The sequence below is a fragment of the Aythya marila genome, assembly GCF_965140915.1.
Source record: "Aythya marila genome assembly, chromosome: 16".
Lineage (NCBI taxonomy): Eukaryota > Metazoa > Chordata > Aves > Anseriformes > Anatidae > Aythya > Aythya marila.
In genome coordinates, this window is record NC_139057.1 from 9,216,832 (window position 1) to 9,232,585 (window position 15,754).

General features: G+C 58.7%; 1 protein-coding gene across 6 annotated transcripts in view; it reads right to left on the minus strand.

Annotated features, from left to right (window-relative positions):
• The window catches only part of CHD6 (chromodomain helicase DNA binding protein 6), a 68,190-nt gene that overhangs the window by 30,187 nt on the left and 22,249 nt on the right, over window positions 1-15,754 (minus strand). For 3 of the 6 annotated variants that reach the window (XM_082773269.1, XM_082773270.1, XM_082773267.1), the window contains exons 3-16: window positions 12,044-12,540; window positions 9,503-9,650; window positions 9,001-9,150; window positions 7,284-7,349; window positions 6,825-6,883; window positions 6,370-6,487; window positions 5,061-5,147; window positions 4,663-4,797; window positions 4,221-4,342; window positions 3,344-3,587; window positions 2,707-2,883; window positions 1,770-1,913; window positions 705-960; window positions 76-286 (exon numbers count right to left, since the gene is read on the minus strand). In XM_082773269.1, the coding sequence (XP_082629395.1) occupies window positions 76-286; window positions 705-960; window positions 1,770-1,913; window positions 2,707-2,883; window positions 3,344-3,587; window positions 4,221-4,342; window positions 4,663-4,797; window positions 5,061-5,147; window positions 6,370-6,487; window positions 6,825-6,883; window positions 7,284-7,349; window positions 9,001-9,150; window positions 9,503-9,650; window positions 12,044-12,540 (2,414 nt within the window). Of the gene's footprint in view, window positions 1-75; window positions 287-704; window positions 961-1,769; window positions 1,914-2,706; window positions 2,884-3,343; window positions 3,588-4,220; window positions 4,343-4,647; window positions 4,798-5,060; window positions 5,148-6,369; window positions 6,488-6,824; window positions 6,884-7,283; window positions 7,350-9,000; window positions 9,151-9,502; window positions 9,651-12,043; window positions 12,541-15,754 lie in introns of all 6 variants that reach the window. The other 3 variants (XM_082773268.1, XM_082773266.1, XM_082773265.1) reach the window with 1 other exon arrangement.

Genomic DNA, 15,754 nt, shown 5'->3' on the forward strand with positions numbered 1-15,754 from the left:
TGTTTCCATGGTTTCTGCAGCGCAGGATGGACAAGACATGGAGGAAATGTGGTGAATGCTCAAGCCTGTACTAACCGCCTCTGAATGAGATAGTCTTCCAGGATGTCAAGGCAGCGCACCATCTGGGAGAAGATGAGCACCTTGTGCCCCCCAGCAATCAGCTTGGGAAGGAGTTTATCGATCAGCACCAGCTTCCCGGCTGCCTGGATCATTGCCTGCAGCTGGAAGTCTGGTGCCTCCGGGCTGTGTGTTTTACGGAAGTCTTCCAGGATCTTCTCCTCCGCCCCTGCCAGGTGAGAAGGGATGTGAGCTCTTGGTAAGACCGGCAGTGCAGCTGCCCCCAGCCTCCTGTCCACGGCAACAGCATGCAAGGAACAGAATCCATGCAGTTGCTCGGATCTAGGGAGGCTGGCTAGAAACCTCCAGAAGCCCCTCTGCTCCTGTGACTCTACTCCTTCAGGACTGGCACCAGCTCTTGACAGAACAAGCCACGTTGGGATGCAATAGAAGATCCCACTCTAAAATGCCCCAGAAACAGCTGTACAAGGAGAGCCTGGGCAAGACCCTGAGGCTGGCAGTGCCCCTGAGGGCAACAAGGCAGGTCACTGCAGGCAGAGGGCCAGAGCTGGGTGAGCCCTGCAGGCAGTGACCAGTAAACGGTGCTGTGAGACATAACCCCCTCACCTCCTGTGCACAGCCCTCACCATTGATGAGATACGGGTGATTGCAGCACTTCCGCAGCTCCATCATGGTGTTGATGAGGTTGGGCATGTTGTGCTGGTTGGCACCCTTGGACAGGAAGGAGAAGTTCTTCTCCAGAATCGCCCGGTAGTATTTCTTCTGGATGTTGGTCAGCTCCACCTCAATGATGGTTTCCTGCTTGGGTGCCAGGTTCTTCTCCACATCATCCTTCAGCCGTCGCAACATCATGGGCTTCAGGATGGACTGCAGCTTCTTCACCTGCCAGAGCAAGCGCAGAGATTCACTCCCTGCATGGCAAGCACATGGTGACAACAGCAGAGGGGCCTGCAACACTAGAGCCTCTCTAGGCTGGAAACCCTCTACAAATGGTCCTGAAGCACCCACACTGCTGACAACCAGGATAACTTTAGGATCTAGCTCCCCTGGAGCAGGCATGTGAGTGGCTGGCCCTGGGCTGTAAACTCACACACTGTGGGCAGCCTTGGGTACATGTGCCTGCTGCAGGAAGAGGAGAACTGGGAGCTTTGCTAGCAGCTGAGCTGATGGGTGCTCCACGTGTCCATGCCTGCTCCCCTAGGATGATGAAGCCAGACACTGAAACAGCAATGAGGCAACCCAGGGGACCGTGCTGCTCCCCACTACCCATGCTCAAGGGGAACTTTGCAGGATGGTTCCCCAGGGTAACCTGACAGGGTGACAGATCCATGGGCTTACTGACCTCCTCCCTCACCCGCTGGCCTCGGGAACAGACCAGGTGGGAAAGCTGGGTGTGCTGAGCTGCTCAGGCATGCAAGGAGCAGTGTGGAGACAGACAGGGAGCAGAGCCTGGCCTTGGCACAGGCTGGTCTCCTCTCTCCAAAGCAGCACTGGCCCATGGGCTCTGTCAGAACTTTGCTTCTGGCTGAGGCCAGGGCCGGCATGCAGCACTGCACCTTGCGAGGGGCAGACCTTTAAGCAATGAGGGGTCTTTGTTCACCTCCACAAAGTACATCCGAGTGCGTGCCTGGCGTGGTGACCAGGAGTGCCAGTGACCTGTAGGAAGTCACCAGCCTCACTCTTCTAGGTACCTGCTCCTCTGTCTTCAGGTCCCCAAACTCCTCCAGGAAGGCCGTCTCTGAGGGAAACTGCTGTGGCTCCAGGAAATTCAGGAGGCTGAAGAGCTCCTCCACTGAATTCTGCAGGGGGGTGCCTGTCAGCAGCACCTTGTGCTCCTGTGTATACACAGAAAACAGGTTGAGGGCTCAGGCCCACTGATCCAAGGGGCCCTGAGATCACCAAGCTCCCTTTTCTTCCAGACCCAGAAATGCACCGTGGGACCTGCAGGCACAGGCACCCCCAGAAAGGCTCTCTTGGCCATGGTGCCAGCCCTCATGCAGCTGCTGCAATGTGACACTGCCACGTGGCTCTCGGGACACTCCCCAGGATGTATCCCAGTCTAGCTGTGCAGCAAGAATGGGCAACACCGAGAACCCCACACTGCCCCCAGGGCTCAGCCCTGCTCTGTAAGATCACCGGAACATCAGACTGACAATTTCAGGGGACTTGGTCCAGCTACAGGTGAGTGTGACCAAAGCTGGGTAGGGCTAGGTGATACAACATGCCTGATGGCCCTCAGTACAGCAAACAGCCACACTGCTTGCTCCAGGGCTGTGAAGGATCTGGACATCCAAATCCACATCCCAGAGCAGCTCATCGATCCCTTTTTCATTACACACAGTCCCGCACCCCCAGCCCTGCCACAGACTGGTCCCATGCCTGGAGAGTGTTAAGAAACCAGCCTGAATATGGCAGCCCTGCTCACCACAGGGTACAAGGCACATCACAGCGAAATGATCAAACTGGCACTTCTCTGGTGATCTGATGGGTCTCTCCCCTGTGAGACGGGGAGCTCTCAGCTCTAAGCTCCGGCCCTGTGCCAAGCAGCTGTCAGTGACACCTGACTGCTTGGCACGGCCACCTCTGGCCCACCCTGCTCTTGCATCAGCCTGGGCAGGACGTGCTCACCAGGGCCATGAGCTTCAGCCCCTCCAGCAGCTTGCAGTTCCTGTTCTTCAGCCGATGGGCCTCGTCAATGACCACGCAGCGCCACTGGATCTTCTTCAGCTCTGGGCAGTCAGCAAGGATCATCTCGAAGGTGGTGATAACCACCTGGAACTTGAAGATCCCAGGGAGAGGGTTGCCCTAGGGAGACATAAAATGTACGCAGTGCTTGACTGCTGCAGGCAGCAGGACACTGTCAAACATCCTGGCAGTCCACACAGGCTGGCCACCACGTCAGTGCTAAGAATCTGGATCCTGGCTGTGATTCTTCCAGATTTGTCTCCCTCACTCAGTGAGCAGGTTCCTGCAAGCCTTCATGCTGGCTGCATGTCTCCAAACCAGACACTACTGCAGGGCAGAAAAATAGGCCTGGACAAGAGCTGTGGCTGGGACTGAGCTGCATTTTCCCCCTTTTACAAGAATAGGGCCTGTTCTTCACTCATACACTGTGCGCACTCAGCCCACACCAGCAAAAGAGTCTTAAAAGATCATCTTGCTCTCCCTGGATAAACCACAAGCTCCACATGCAACAAAGTGCTTCCCAAGTAAAGGGAGCCAGAGCTGGAGGACATATTCTGGGAGTGCTGTGTGCGTCAGTCACCTGTGAGTCCCTGTACACCATCTCATACTGCTGGATCATCTGCCGGCTGATCTGGCTGCCGTGGTACACGATGGCATTCATCTCCGTCCAGGTGCGGAACTCCCTCTCCCAGTTGGTGATAGTGGAGAGGGGCGCGATGATGAGGAAGGGGCCGTGGATGCCCATCAGGAAGATTTCTGAGAGGAAGGTGATTGACTGGATTGTCTTCCCCAGCCCCATCTCATCAGCCAGGATGCAGTTCTTCCTGCAGAGATGGGCAAGAGCAGGTTAATGCAGCTCTCAGGGGCAGGAACCAGCCTGTCACTAACTCCTCGATGTGATGTCAGGCATGTCACCTCCCCTCACATCTCTCTGACTCCATGGTGTGGAGGGTGGGAGACATAAGGACAGTGCTCCAAGTGGCCCAAACCAGGTCTGGGTAAGCCAGCCCATCCAACCTCTTGCTGATGACGGACTGTGTGAAAGACACTGCCCTTCAGGTGCACACCAGCCTGTGAACAATGCATCTGATTGCCTGCTGCAGATGAGGACATGTCTTATTTCTGCATTCCTGCCACAGGAATGGGTCACCATCAGCCTGACCAATACCAAAAATCAGCTGTATTTTAGACCCAGAGTTAAGCCTATACTAACTCCAGAACACATCAGCATTCACCAGAGAGAAACATTCCCAAATACTCAATTGCAAAGCTAACACAAACACAATTTTTCTGGATGCTACCTGTCAACTCCAACACTGGCAGCTCTCAGCAGCTGCCGCCAGGCCCCTCCTTCTTGGTTCTGCTCCCCCAGCCCCACTGTTCTGCAACAGCATATGCTGGGGCCCCACTGCCAATGGGACACCCCACAGGAGCCCAGGGCTCCAGCCCCTCCTCACCTGTTATACCAGTTAAAGAGCAGCCAGTTCATTCCTTCCAGCTGATATTCCCGCAGCTGGTTGCTGTTCTTATACTCCCTGGACTTCTCCAGTTTCTGCCAGGACTCGGATGCTGGGCGCTCCTAGGAAAAGAGAGCAGGAACAAGATCCATGGAGATGAAAAGACTGCTGCCCGGTGTGGCCAGGCCCTGCTTCTGGGACTGCACACCAGGACAACACTTTAAAACTGTCACTGACACTCAGCAGATTCACAGAGAGGCCTTGGCCTCTGGATCCCACCCACAGATCCCACTAACACCTCCAGAGGGGAGGATACTGGGCTTGCACTGAAATAGCAGGGCCACAAAGGTCACCACTGCTGGGCCTTACGAAAACACAGATAGTCCCTTCCTGCCCAGGGCAGTGAGCTGCCAGCTGGGTACGTTACCTCTGGGTACGTTACCATGTGCTTGATTTCTGGAGGGATCTGGAGGGCTTCAAACTCTTTAATCTTCCCTGGGTCAACATCTTCCTCCAGCTCCCAGGTGCTTTCCTCATAGGGCAGCGAGCACCACTTCACCAGGTAGTGAGTCACCTCCTGCAGCACACAGAGAGGCGTGCAGACCAGTGCAGGGCTCACACTGCTCAGCCCCAAGGTGCAGGCTGCAACTGAGACTAAATCACAGCAATACTCAGTGGCCTTTGAATCCCCCCTGTGCCAGGTGCCCCCCAGGAGTAGGGTTCAAGCTGTGCAAGGCTGGAAAGGCCTCGGGTTGGTCAGAGATGACATGTGATGGATGTGCTGGGTCCAGATCTGCTGAGCTTCCCTCCCTCTGTGGGACGAGTGATGTAGCCACTCACCTCCCCAGTGTCAGGGTCTTTCGTGTGAGCCACCTCCAGAATTCGATCTACCTCCACGTAGTCCGGGTTGAACAAATCCTCATCGGGCTGTGAGATCAAAAAGAGAGGTAAATTCAAGGTGATCCCAGGATTAAACAGATGGTGGGTGCAAGAAAACAGCTGGGGGACATCTGTCCCCAGGACGCTGCTGGCTGCGCACAGCATACCAAGTGCCTATGGACACAGGTAGGTGACATCTGTCTCTGAGCAGGAGGATGCAGGGAGCCTCGCAGAAGGCAAAGCCCTCACGTTGGAGCAGCTGCTGGCTCCATGCTGCCCTTGCTGGGAGGCAGGACTGTCTGTCCCAGCCCATCTGGCCCTGAGGTACAAAGCCCTGAGCTGTGTGCTCCAGCTCATATCCAGTATCCAGAGCTGTGACTGCCACAGACCGGAGCCACACATTGCACCACCTGGGTCTCTCCAGCTGTCCTCTCGTACATCCCAGTCCTCTACAAGGACTTGCTCTCTCTTTCTGCTTCCCTCTCCCTCCCCACTTCCAGCTCAGCAGTCACCAGCACCAACTGCTCACGAGGCAGGGGCTCATCCTCACACGAAAAAAGCCTGGGGAGGATTGCGCTTTCGACTACCAGTGGTCCTTTGGAGAGACACATGTCTAGGGCTTGGGAATGAGAAAAAACAGGCTTCTATGTTCACAGCAGCCCAAGCCCCACTTAGTCACAGGAAAGAGCAGTTTTTCCTTGCTGAACTCTTAATGGTATAATGTGTTCCAATGCATGCTTTTTCTTTGCATCCTGGGAGAGACCCCAAGCAGCCTCAGGAGTGAGAAATTTAACACACACCCAGCTTTGTAACTACAGCCATGGAGAAATGTTCATAGCCTACTGTCCCAATTTACACTCCTAGGGGACAGCTTGAGGAGATCCAATAACTGTCTCCGGAGCAGCAAGATAGGTTACAGAACACCTTCCACACTGAACACAATTAATCTGCTTACAGAACAACGTAGGCAGGACCTGCCCTAAGCCCAAGTATTTATAGGTCTCTCTCCTGCAGCATCTCTGCTCCACCGTGAGCAGGCACATTCCCCAAATGAGCACAGGAAGCACCTTCAGCACTATGTGCTGCCCTCCTTCCATCGAGCAAGGCTTCCAGGGTTGGCAGTACCCAGCAAGTGACATCTGGCACCCTGCCTGTACCTCCTCCGGTGACACCATGGGTGTTCAGGGCACTGTTGTGGCCTGCTCAGCCACAGCACCGGGCCCAGCTGTGCTGGGGAAGACAGCGGCCACACGCTGCACTCAGATCTCACCTCTGTAAAAATATGCTTCATCTGAGCCTGCTTGTTCCGGAAGCGCTTTATCTTCTGGGATATCCTGGGATCCTTCTCCAGCTCCTCCAGAGTCGCCCACTTACAGTGCAGGTAGGAGCTGCAGAGGGAAAAAAAAATCAAGACAACGTGACCAAAGAAGCCCTTGGGAAACAACCCCATCCACCAGATAGACAAGCAGGAAGCTCCCAGCAACCCAGAGAACATCCAGCTCATGCCTCGCCATGTGGAGCCCCAAACTGAAGAAAGCCATGGCCAAGACTGAGCACTGCAGCTGCAGTGGCTTCCCTGCCCTGCACAGGCTGGGCCTGGCTTGGGAGGGCAGCAGCAGCAAGGCAGGGATGCCGGGGCTGCAGCTGGGGCTGGGAGCACGCAGACCTCATTCCGGCACACACAGCGTGTGCTGCCGTGACACAGAGGAACAACACTGCACGTACAAGTTCCTGTACTTGACGTAGAACTCCTCCATCTCAAACGTCAGGCCTCCGGGGTGAGCCTGAAACCAAGGGAAGGAGAGTTAAGTTCGCGGCACCCAGACCGTGTAGAAAATGGGGGGCAGGCTCTTGGCGTGGCACCTGCCTCACAGGCTGCGGGCCTGGAAAACACAGGGCAAAGCCACCCGTGAGGATGAGGGGACTCAGACACCTCCTGGGGACCAAAACCAGGCCTGACTCCTATCCAGAGGCTTTCTAGTGCCCAGGACAGGAGAGGCACCACGTTACACCCCAACCCAGAGGGATGATGCTCTGGGTAGACCCCAGCAGGAGCAGGTGTCAGGTTTGGCACGGCAGCACGGACTTCTGCTGCCTCTCCCATGACTGATGAGCAAAGGCAGCCAGGCCTCACCCCTCCTCTGCCCAGGGACCTTCAGCCCCGCTGGCACCTCTGTCACTCACCTCCTTCTGCACCATCCTAGAAGCAAGGATCTTCTCGATGATGTTGGCATCATCCTCGGGAGGCTCCTGGGGACAGTGGGAAGAGAGCAGTTTTCCTGGTCTCTGGCACCCTCCCAGCATGGAGTGGCTGCTTGTCCTCTCCCAGCCCACCAGCCCCGAAAAGAGGAGGGAATTTGGGAGCTTCTCCACTGAGACTCCAGGAAGGAAGGTGCCCTGCCACCAGCAATCTCTGTCACTGCCACCTGCCCTTGGCCAGGGTGCTTGGAGGGGGCCAGGACCAGGGTGCTGACATGGATGGGACTGGCAGAGGCTCCTGGGGTACTGGGGCAAGTGAGCAGGGCCAGAGATGGTGAGTGAAGGATGCTCCAGCCAGGGCCACGCACTTTGGCAGCCAGCATGGGACAGGACAGCCTCCCTCCCTGCGTGGGCTTCAGGCCTGCCATGAAGAAACAGCCCCACGAGGCCACAGAGCTCTTCCACTGGCCACCTACGAGCTCCTGCTCCACAACCTCACGGTGGAGGTGGCCCTGACATCATCCTGCTCCAGCCCCCAGACAGAAGGCACGAACGTGGCCGTGCTTTGTGGCAGGAACAGCCCCACCGAGCACTGCAGGCTGGCAGCTCTGGCAGCCTGAGGGCTGCTGGAGGAGCTGTGCACGGCCCCAGAGAGCTCCTGAGAAACACGGCCAAGGTGCGGGGAGGAAAGCTGCAAGTCCAGGCCCTGGGGAGAGCAGCCCTGGGGCCTCAGCATTGCCATCCCGCCCCGTCAGGTCAGTCCCGATACTGGGAGCAGCCACAGCCAGGTGAGACTAAGTGGAAAGGAAAGCAGGCTGCCAGTGTGGACCCCTGCCAAAGGCAACCCGTTCCCTCTGGCTGTTTTGCAAATCTCACTTGAAGAGATCCCTCCCAGGAGCCCAGCAGGGACATGGCCCCAGGCAGCAGCAGGAGGAAAGGACAGCACATCCCCAGGGTGCACAGCAGCCCTCGGGGCAAGGCTGGGGCACCAGGCCAGGAGCCATTTACTGGCTCAGCAACAGATCTGGCTAATATCCACCCCAAGCCTTGTTAGAAGGGGCCTAGAGAGGGACGCAAGAACACCATGAAAACAATTAGTGACCATTATTAACATCTGGCAGCTTTGCTGGTGAGCACGGAGAGGCAGTGAGCTGCAGGTATCTGGAAGGCAGGGCAATGGGAATGAGGAATGAGCTCAGTGTGCAGAGGACGTAGGGCAGTGATGCCCAAACTGCAGTGACTCCAGCTGGTCCCTGCCCGCAGAGCATCTCTGGGCATCTCTGTGCTCAGAGGGGCTGATGGAGAGCAGCAATATGGGCAGTAAATGATGCCCTGGCACCCACAAAGACCTTGGCTGGCATAGCCGAAATAGTAGGTCATGGGCAAGAGCTACAAGGACAGGATCCAAAGGTGGGCACGGGCAGAGGGTTGGTCATGCATTCGAGGACATCTCCAGCTACATGGCATGTCCTGGAGGCCTTTGCTTCCCAGCAGGAGGGGGGAGGTTGGACCTGCATGACTCTTACCTATCCCTCTTTGTGCTCAGACTCCCTGCAGAGCCAGCTGGCACACTCCTGGACACATGCACTCCCCCCCCCATCCTTGTACTGGGATCCTACACTTCCCTGAACCTCACAGTGACACCCCGGGGATGTCCTGAGATGCAGAAAGCCCCACCACCCAGTCCCAACTCCAGCCCTACCTCTGCCTGCCATGCCAGAGTGGAGGCGGAGAGCGCAGAGGTTCTCCCAGCTCCCAGCACGGCTATTGTCTCACCGTCATCATCCACCACCTTGAAATCCAGGTCCTCGTTGTATTTCCTCCTCTTCACCTGCCGGCCAGAGCGGCGTTTCTGTGCATGGGATGAAAGAGGCAGTCATGGGGGAGACGGGCAGCCCGGGTACCCCCCCTGACTGGTGTGGGGATGGGAACTGGAGGAGAGAAAGCCCCAGGGCTGCCTGATCTCCATTTCCCCCCCTGTGCTGCTGGGGTGGAGGTGGTGGGACAAACAGGCCACCGCCAGATGTAAGGCACTGCACTGCTGCAGAGGCAGAGCAGCTTCCAGCACTGCCAAGGCCTCTGTCAGTGGTTTGGACCAGAGCAGGACCCGCACGGCTCTACTGGCCCCAAAGCCAAAGGCAGAGGAGCCCCGCAGGGGTGCACAGCTCCTGCAGTGCCCACCCTGTGCTGTCCCTGTGCCATACCTGGCTGTCAGCCAGCTCCACAGACTCCTCCGGGCTCTGCACGGACGGGCTCAGGAGATCCTGATCCAGCTCCAAAGTGTCCACCGGGATCTCATTTTTCCTCTTCCCTTTCTTCTTCTTCTCCACGGGGGTAGGCCCCTGCTCCTTGCTGAAGGACAGACCGACAGTTAGACCGTGCTCCTTGCTACCAGGACAGACTGGCAGCCGGGCACTGCTCTGGGCATCCTGGGGGAGAGCCAGCACCCACCCGTGCTGGGCTCTGCTCCGGGCCCTGCTTCCCACCTTGCCACACCATGTCAGCTCCTGGGCCTCGCTCAGCACAGGGCAAGCCCTTCCTTGGGCCACCAAGTCTCCAAGTGAAGGCAGCACAAGCTGCGAGGCCCAAGGCAGAGCCGAGGCACAGCCAAGGAGGGGATCTGGGCCCTGCTCCCAGGCAGTCCCAACATCTCCCTGCAGACGCAGCGTGCCAACAGGGGCCACTGCCCCAGGCCACGCGGCCACCCCCAGGCACGCAGCGTGCCCCGGCCACAGCCACAACCAGCTCGTGGCAGGAGATGTGCCCAGGAAGCAGCAGGGTGAGCACACGCCCGTCCTTACCCACTGCAGCAAACACTGCTAGGGGCAACACCTCAAAGAGCTGGAGCCTGCCCCCGGGCTGAGTGGAGCTTCCCTTCCCCGCTCACCCTCAGCCCCGCGGTTCGTCCCCTCCACTTCTAAGGCTTGCAGAGGAACAGCTGGTTTCAAAACCCTGCCTGGGTTTTACCCCCGTTTCACGAGGCAATCACTGCTGGTCTGGGACTCACAAAAGCCACGCGGTTCAGACTCTGCTGTTGAGGCCAAGACTGACCTGGCCGCGTGGCAGCGATTCAATCAGAGGCCCCAAGAACGCGCTGAGAGCATCGCTTCCACCGAGCGATAACTCCCAGGATATTGATTTGTAAGTCACAATTAACAACTGCTTCATTCATGAGCCAGTAGTTGGCTATGATTAGAAACAATTTAGAAGAAATTATGCCACCATTAGCTGCCACTTAGAGGCCTCCCAGCAATCACTCCGTTTGCACAGAGCACCCACCCCGCCTGCTGCCTGCCTGCCGGGAGCCTCTCCTGTCACCCAGCCCCACGTCCCCGGCCAAAAAAAGGCTCCACAAGGGGTTGTGGAGGGGCAGCGCTGCCAGGAGGAGCTGAGGACCGGGCAGGAGCGGGCCCTGCTCCTCCTGGAGGGTGCAGATAGGTGGGAGGAGGCTCCCTCAGCTCAGGCTCGACTGGGAAAGAGGCAGCCCGGAGCTTTGTGGCACCCCCAAACTCCTGCACAGCTTCTTGTGGCTGGATGATGTGTTCGAGTTATTTCAACTGGGAGTTTTTCGCACTGAACAACCTCTTCGCCAAGGCTTCTCGCGCTGTCCCCAGGCACCTCACCCGGCCCTGGCACACGTGGGTCCCCCCTCGGCCCTCTCCTGCCCCCAGGCCCTGAGCTGGTCCCAGTGCAGGGCTGGCTGTGTGCGAGCTGCCCACGCAGCAGGCTCTGACCGGAGGCGGCGTTAGGATGCCAGCTGCATCCCCTCCTCCCTGGCAGAGGCAGAAACAAGCAGCCTTCAAGGCCTCCAGCTCAGCCTCCTGCCGGGCAAGGCCATGGCAGCCCCGGTGCGCCGGGCACGAGGCCAGGCTGGGCTCAGGGCCAAGCCAGGGGCTCTGGGAGAGCCACAGGAAGGGGTGGCCACACGGCCTGCCTGGCCACAAGCCATACGGCCCGGCCAGAAATCCTGCTTTTTGGGAGCAGGGAGGGTTACCTGCAGGCGCTGACCCTGCAGGGCTGGCACAGCCACGTGTTGCTCCAGGACTGCCTGCGGTCTGTGCCTGCCAGGAACCCTCCAGGTACCCGGTGCTGCCTTTGCACGTCCCTCGTGGCAGGGGCAAAGTGGGGTTTGTGCCCCTCTGCACACAGGCAGCCGCAGGGGGAAGCAGGCAGGAGGGTTCAGCGGATGCTAGGAAGCCCGTTCTGGTGAGCATTTCCAAAACGGTTCCTTTGAGAAGCCCCACCAAACTGACGTTTTCCAACAAAGAAGGGCTTTGCTGAAAAATTCCCAGCTGGATCCTGCACTAGTCACATTCACGACACAAATACATCTGTCCTCCGGGTTATTTACAGCACAGGAGGAGGGCCCAGCTCCGATCGATAGGCCTGCTTTTCACAGGACTCTCCAAAACATTTGTTCTTGCCAGTCCACGGCAGTAAATCAAACGGTGCTGGTGCCTGCTGACACCTGCTCTGCTATCTGCATACATTCCCAATTAAGAAGAAATGGGAGCTGAGAAATCAGAGCTCCTTTTCTGGCCAATCAGCCTGTTAATTAATAGGATGAGGAATTACCAGCGGCTGTGGCGTTCAGCTGCACGGTACGAGGGAGTCCTCAGGCCTCCCAGCTGCAGCTCTGCTGGGAGCCCACAGCTGCAGCCGGGGGCCAGCTCCTGGCTCCCCAGGAGCCCGCGCACCCCGCACGAGCTGCAGTGGCACAGAGACAAGGTGACGCCAGCACCCACCTGCTCTTCTTGGGTCTCGCTCTGGAGGCAGGCTCAGAGCCGCTCTTCTTGTCTTTAGGTTCCTTGGGGGCTTTGGGTTCCCGAGGTTTCCGGGGCTTCTTGGCCACCTCCCTCTGTTTGGGCTCCTTCTGCTTCTTGGGCTCCTTGGCCTTTTTAGGCTCTTTTGGTTCTTTAGGCTCTCTTCTCCTCTTTGGTTTCACCTCCACAGCTGCTTTTTCTCCCCCTTCCTGTTCTCCCTGATCCTTTTTCTTCCGTTTCTTTTTCACCCCCGTGCCTACACCCCCGGTGTCCTGCATCCCGTTCTGGGCGCTCGGCCGCTTCTGGGGAGCTCTGCTGGGCTCCTCCTCGGGGTGCTGGCTGCCCACGGCCGCGGCCGTCGCCTGCTGGGGCACCTCGTCCTGCTCCTCGCTGCTGGCAAAGGGGTCCTGCGCCTTGCACTCCCAGGTGTCCGAGGCATCCGACATTGGGGAGCGGCTCCGCACTTTTAAGCTCGACAGCTGCAGAGAGAACAGAAACGGGGGGTGTGAAGCAAATGCCACGTGGAGAAACAGCAGGAGTTTGCGGGGAGGCTGCCGAAATACAGCCCCAGCAAGGCTCCGTGTGCTGGGAGCATGAGCCGTGCCCCTCGATGTACAGGGGACCCTTGCTGAGGCTGAGCAGCCACCCCATGCAGCCACGGTTCAGAGGGCAGGACCCCCTGTCCCTGCCTGCTTCCCCCCTGGCCCACAGAGGCGCGGGGACGAGGTGGCTGGCACCTCTCCTTTGCCTCCAAGCACAGCCCCAGCTTTGGTGGCACCCTCCAGCCCCTTGCTCTGCTGAGACCCCGAGTGACCACGCGCTCAGGTCCCCTCCTGCCCCTTGAGCAGAGCCCGGATCAGCGCGGTGCCTCTCCCAGGGGCTGCTCAGTACCTGGGTCCCCAGCCCCAAGCAGCAGAGCTGCTCTCCCTCTTCTTCCTTCATTTCCTACACGTTTTCCAGCAGCGAGCACCTGGGATGATGGGGCTGGTACGGGACAGCCCAAGGAAGGAAGCTGCCAGGCCAAGGCTCATCCCAGCGGGGACGCAGACCTCTTGTGAAAACTAAAACACGGTGGGGTGGTAACAGCTTTTTGTCCTAAGACACAGAAGCGCCTTAATTCTCCCCTAAAGGCCGGTCCCGCTGCGTATCGCAGCAGCCGTGTCCCAGGGCAGAGCCTGGGAGCCGTGTGCTGGGCTCTCCTGGCACCCCGTGCCCTGCTGGATCAGCCAAAAAGCTCGCAGACCCCCCCCAGGGCTGGATCTCCTTTTGCTTCTACACTGCCCAGCAGTCAAGTACAGATACCAGGCGAAGAGCAAACTTGCAGCATCCCAGCATGGCAGGAGCAAAAACCACTCCTTCCTGGCCCCAGCTTGTAGCTCAAGCCTCACGAGGCGCTGCTGCCTTGCAGGCAGAGCTCCCAAGAGGGCTGCAGCCAGCAATTTGGGCAATGTGGGTGCCCCCCAGCAGCAGCGAGGCCGTCTCCTGCTCACCATCGGGGCTGCAGCAGGCGCAGAGCTGAGCACCTGGAGCAGCTCGGTCCCCGACAGCCTGTCCTGGGGGCAGAGGCACGGGGAATGGGGTCCCTCTCGTCGCGTGCACCAGCTCATCCCCGAAAATCAGCGCTCGCCACTGCCTGCCCGGACAGCTGGGAGACCTGCAGGCTGGCTGCAGGCTTCTTCCGCAGCGGCCGGCACCGCTCCTGCACTGAGCAGCAGCCCTGGGGATGAGCACAGTGCTCCAGGCCGGGGGAACGGGGGCACAGCCACAACAGCAAGCCAAAGCTCTTGCTGCTGGCAGCCCCAGCAGACAGGATTGCTGCAGGGAGAGCTTCAAGGACCGTGCTGCTGCTGTGGTCACGTCCTGCCAGGCAGATGCAAGCTCTGGAGAGGAGAGGGAGCGGTGTCAGCATCCAGAAGGGAGCACCTACACGTCAACGTGCTGGCCAACATCTCCAGAGGTCCCTCTGGCCCCGCTGAAAACCGGGATGTGCAGCTCTGACCCAGGCTGTGGGGCCTGCTGCTGGCATTGTCTGCAAGCCCCATGGCCTCGGGCCACACCTCACGTGTGTGCTGAGGGAGCTGGCAGCCGGGCAGCCCTCCAGTGACCTACTTCGTGTGCCCGGTCTGTGCCCGCACGGTGCTGCTTCAGCAGATCACACCGGGCTCCGGGGCGACTGCTGGCAAAGACGTCCCTGCCGGCCACAAAGGGTGCTGAGCGCTGTACAGAGACAACCACGACCCGTCAGAAATTCTGAGAAACTGCAAGCAGGCCACAGGACCCCTCCTCTCCTCCCGCAACGCCGCGAGGCAGCAGCAGCCCCTGCGCCTCCGAGGCAGCGCCGCAGGCTCCAGGTCCAGCAGAGCCGGCGCTCGCCTCGGGACACCCTGCGGGCATCAGCTGTCGAAACCTGCCGGGACGGGTCGAAGCTGAGATTTGGGACAAGTCAGCAGCGCTTGCCTGCAGCTAGAAGAGCCTGAAGCTGTCCTGCCAGGAAAGGGTCATCGAACAGCAGCTTGTGGGACTGCCCAGCTCCCGGCTCGCACAGGCAGCAGGAGAAGAGGGGGGAACCCAAATGAGGCACCTCCACGCCAACTGAGCAAGGACTGCCAGCCCCTGGCTCCCTTTTGCACCTAATCCTAACCCTAAGCCGCTTGGTGTGTCCCGAGGGCTCCATGTCACCCATGGCAAGCTCTTGCTGTCCCCGTGGGCCTGTTGGTGCCAACATTTGTGGTCGGCTTGGTGCACTGGGGAGAGCCAGGGACAGGGACAGGCTTTTCCTCCTTCCCCTCGATGAGGTTCGGTTTCTCCTGGTTTCTCTTCAACAAAAGTCAACAGAAAAAGCCTGGGAAAGCAAACCCGATGTGATCTGTGCTCCTGCGTGGTTCAAAGCATGTCTGCAGCTCCCAGGAGCACACCGTGACTGTGGGCTCCCACACACCTGGCGGCGTTCAGTACTACCAGCTGATAAGATGCGGGGAAAAAACACTCAGTTTGTCTTCATCCTGCTGCCCTCCTAAGTGGCTTCTAATTCCCAAGAGGTGATTATAAAGCAGCATTTCCTCACCGCCCTCTGCCCCGTTCCCTGTTTTGTCACCCTCCATCACATCTCTCCTCTGCAGAGCTCCCCCTGCCCGGCACAGCCGCCGAGCAACCCAAGCCTCTCCTCCAACACGAGCCCAAGCTGCTCCACCTCTCAGCCCTTCTGCCTTACCCTTCTCCCTGCCTCTTCTAACCCCACTGGGCTTGGGGTGGCAGCAGGAAAGCACTCAGTGCTGAAGAGGGAGCACAGCAGCAGGAGGATTCCTGCTCTGTTCTCTCTCCCTGCCCAAACCCTGCCCCTTGCAGTGTTTCAGTCTCCTCCACGAGCGGGGACAGCCCCAGAAGAACCCATCGGGCCAGGACCCCTGTACGCGTTACTTGGCGTATCTTAGGATTTTTCTACAACTCTTCCAACTCAGTTTGCATTTCAGCACCTCAGGTAATCGCACGTTGGTCACTGTACACCCCCCTTCCCTGGGATTTTGGGGAGCGTGGACTGGGCAGCACCAGCAGGAGCCTTCTCCCCACGCGGTGCTGTGAAAGCCAACACAGCCCTCCTGGTCTTTAGCCAGTCGTTAATTCACGGGAATACCTCTGATCAGGGCACCACCCATCTTCTTTAAAAGCATTTTGCGAGGTGGTGTTGGGAGCTGC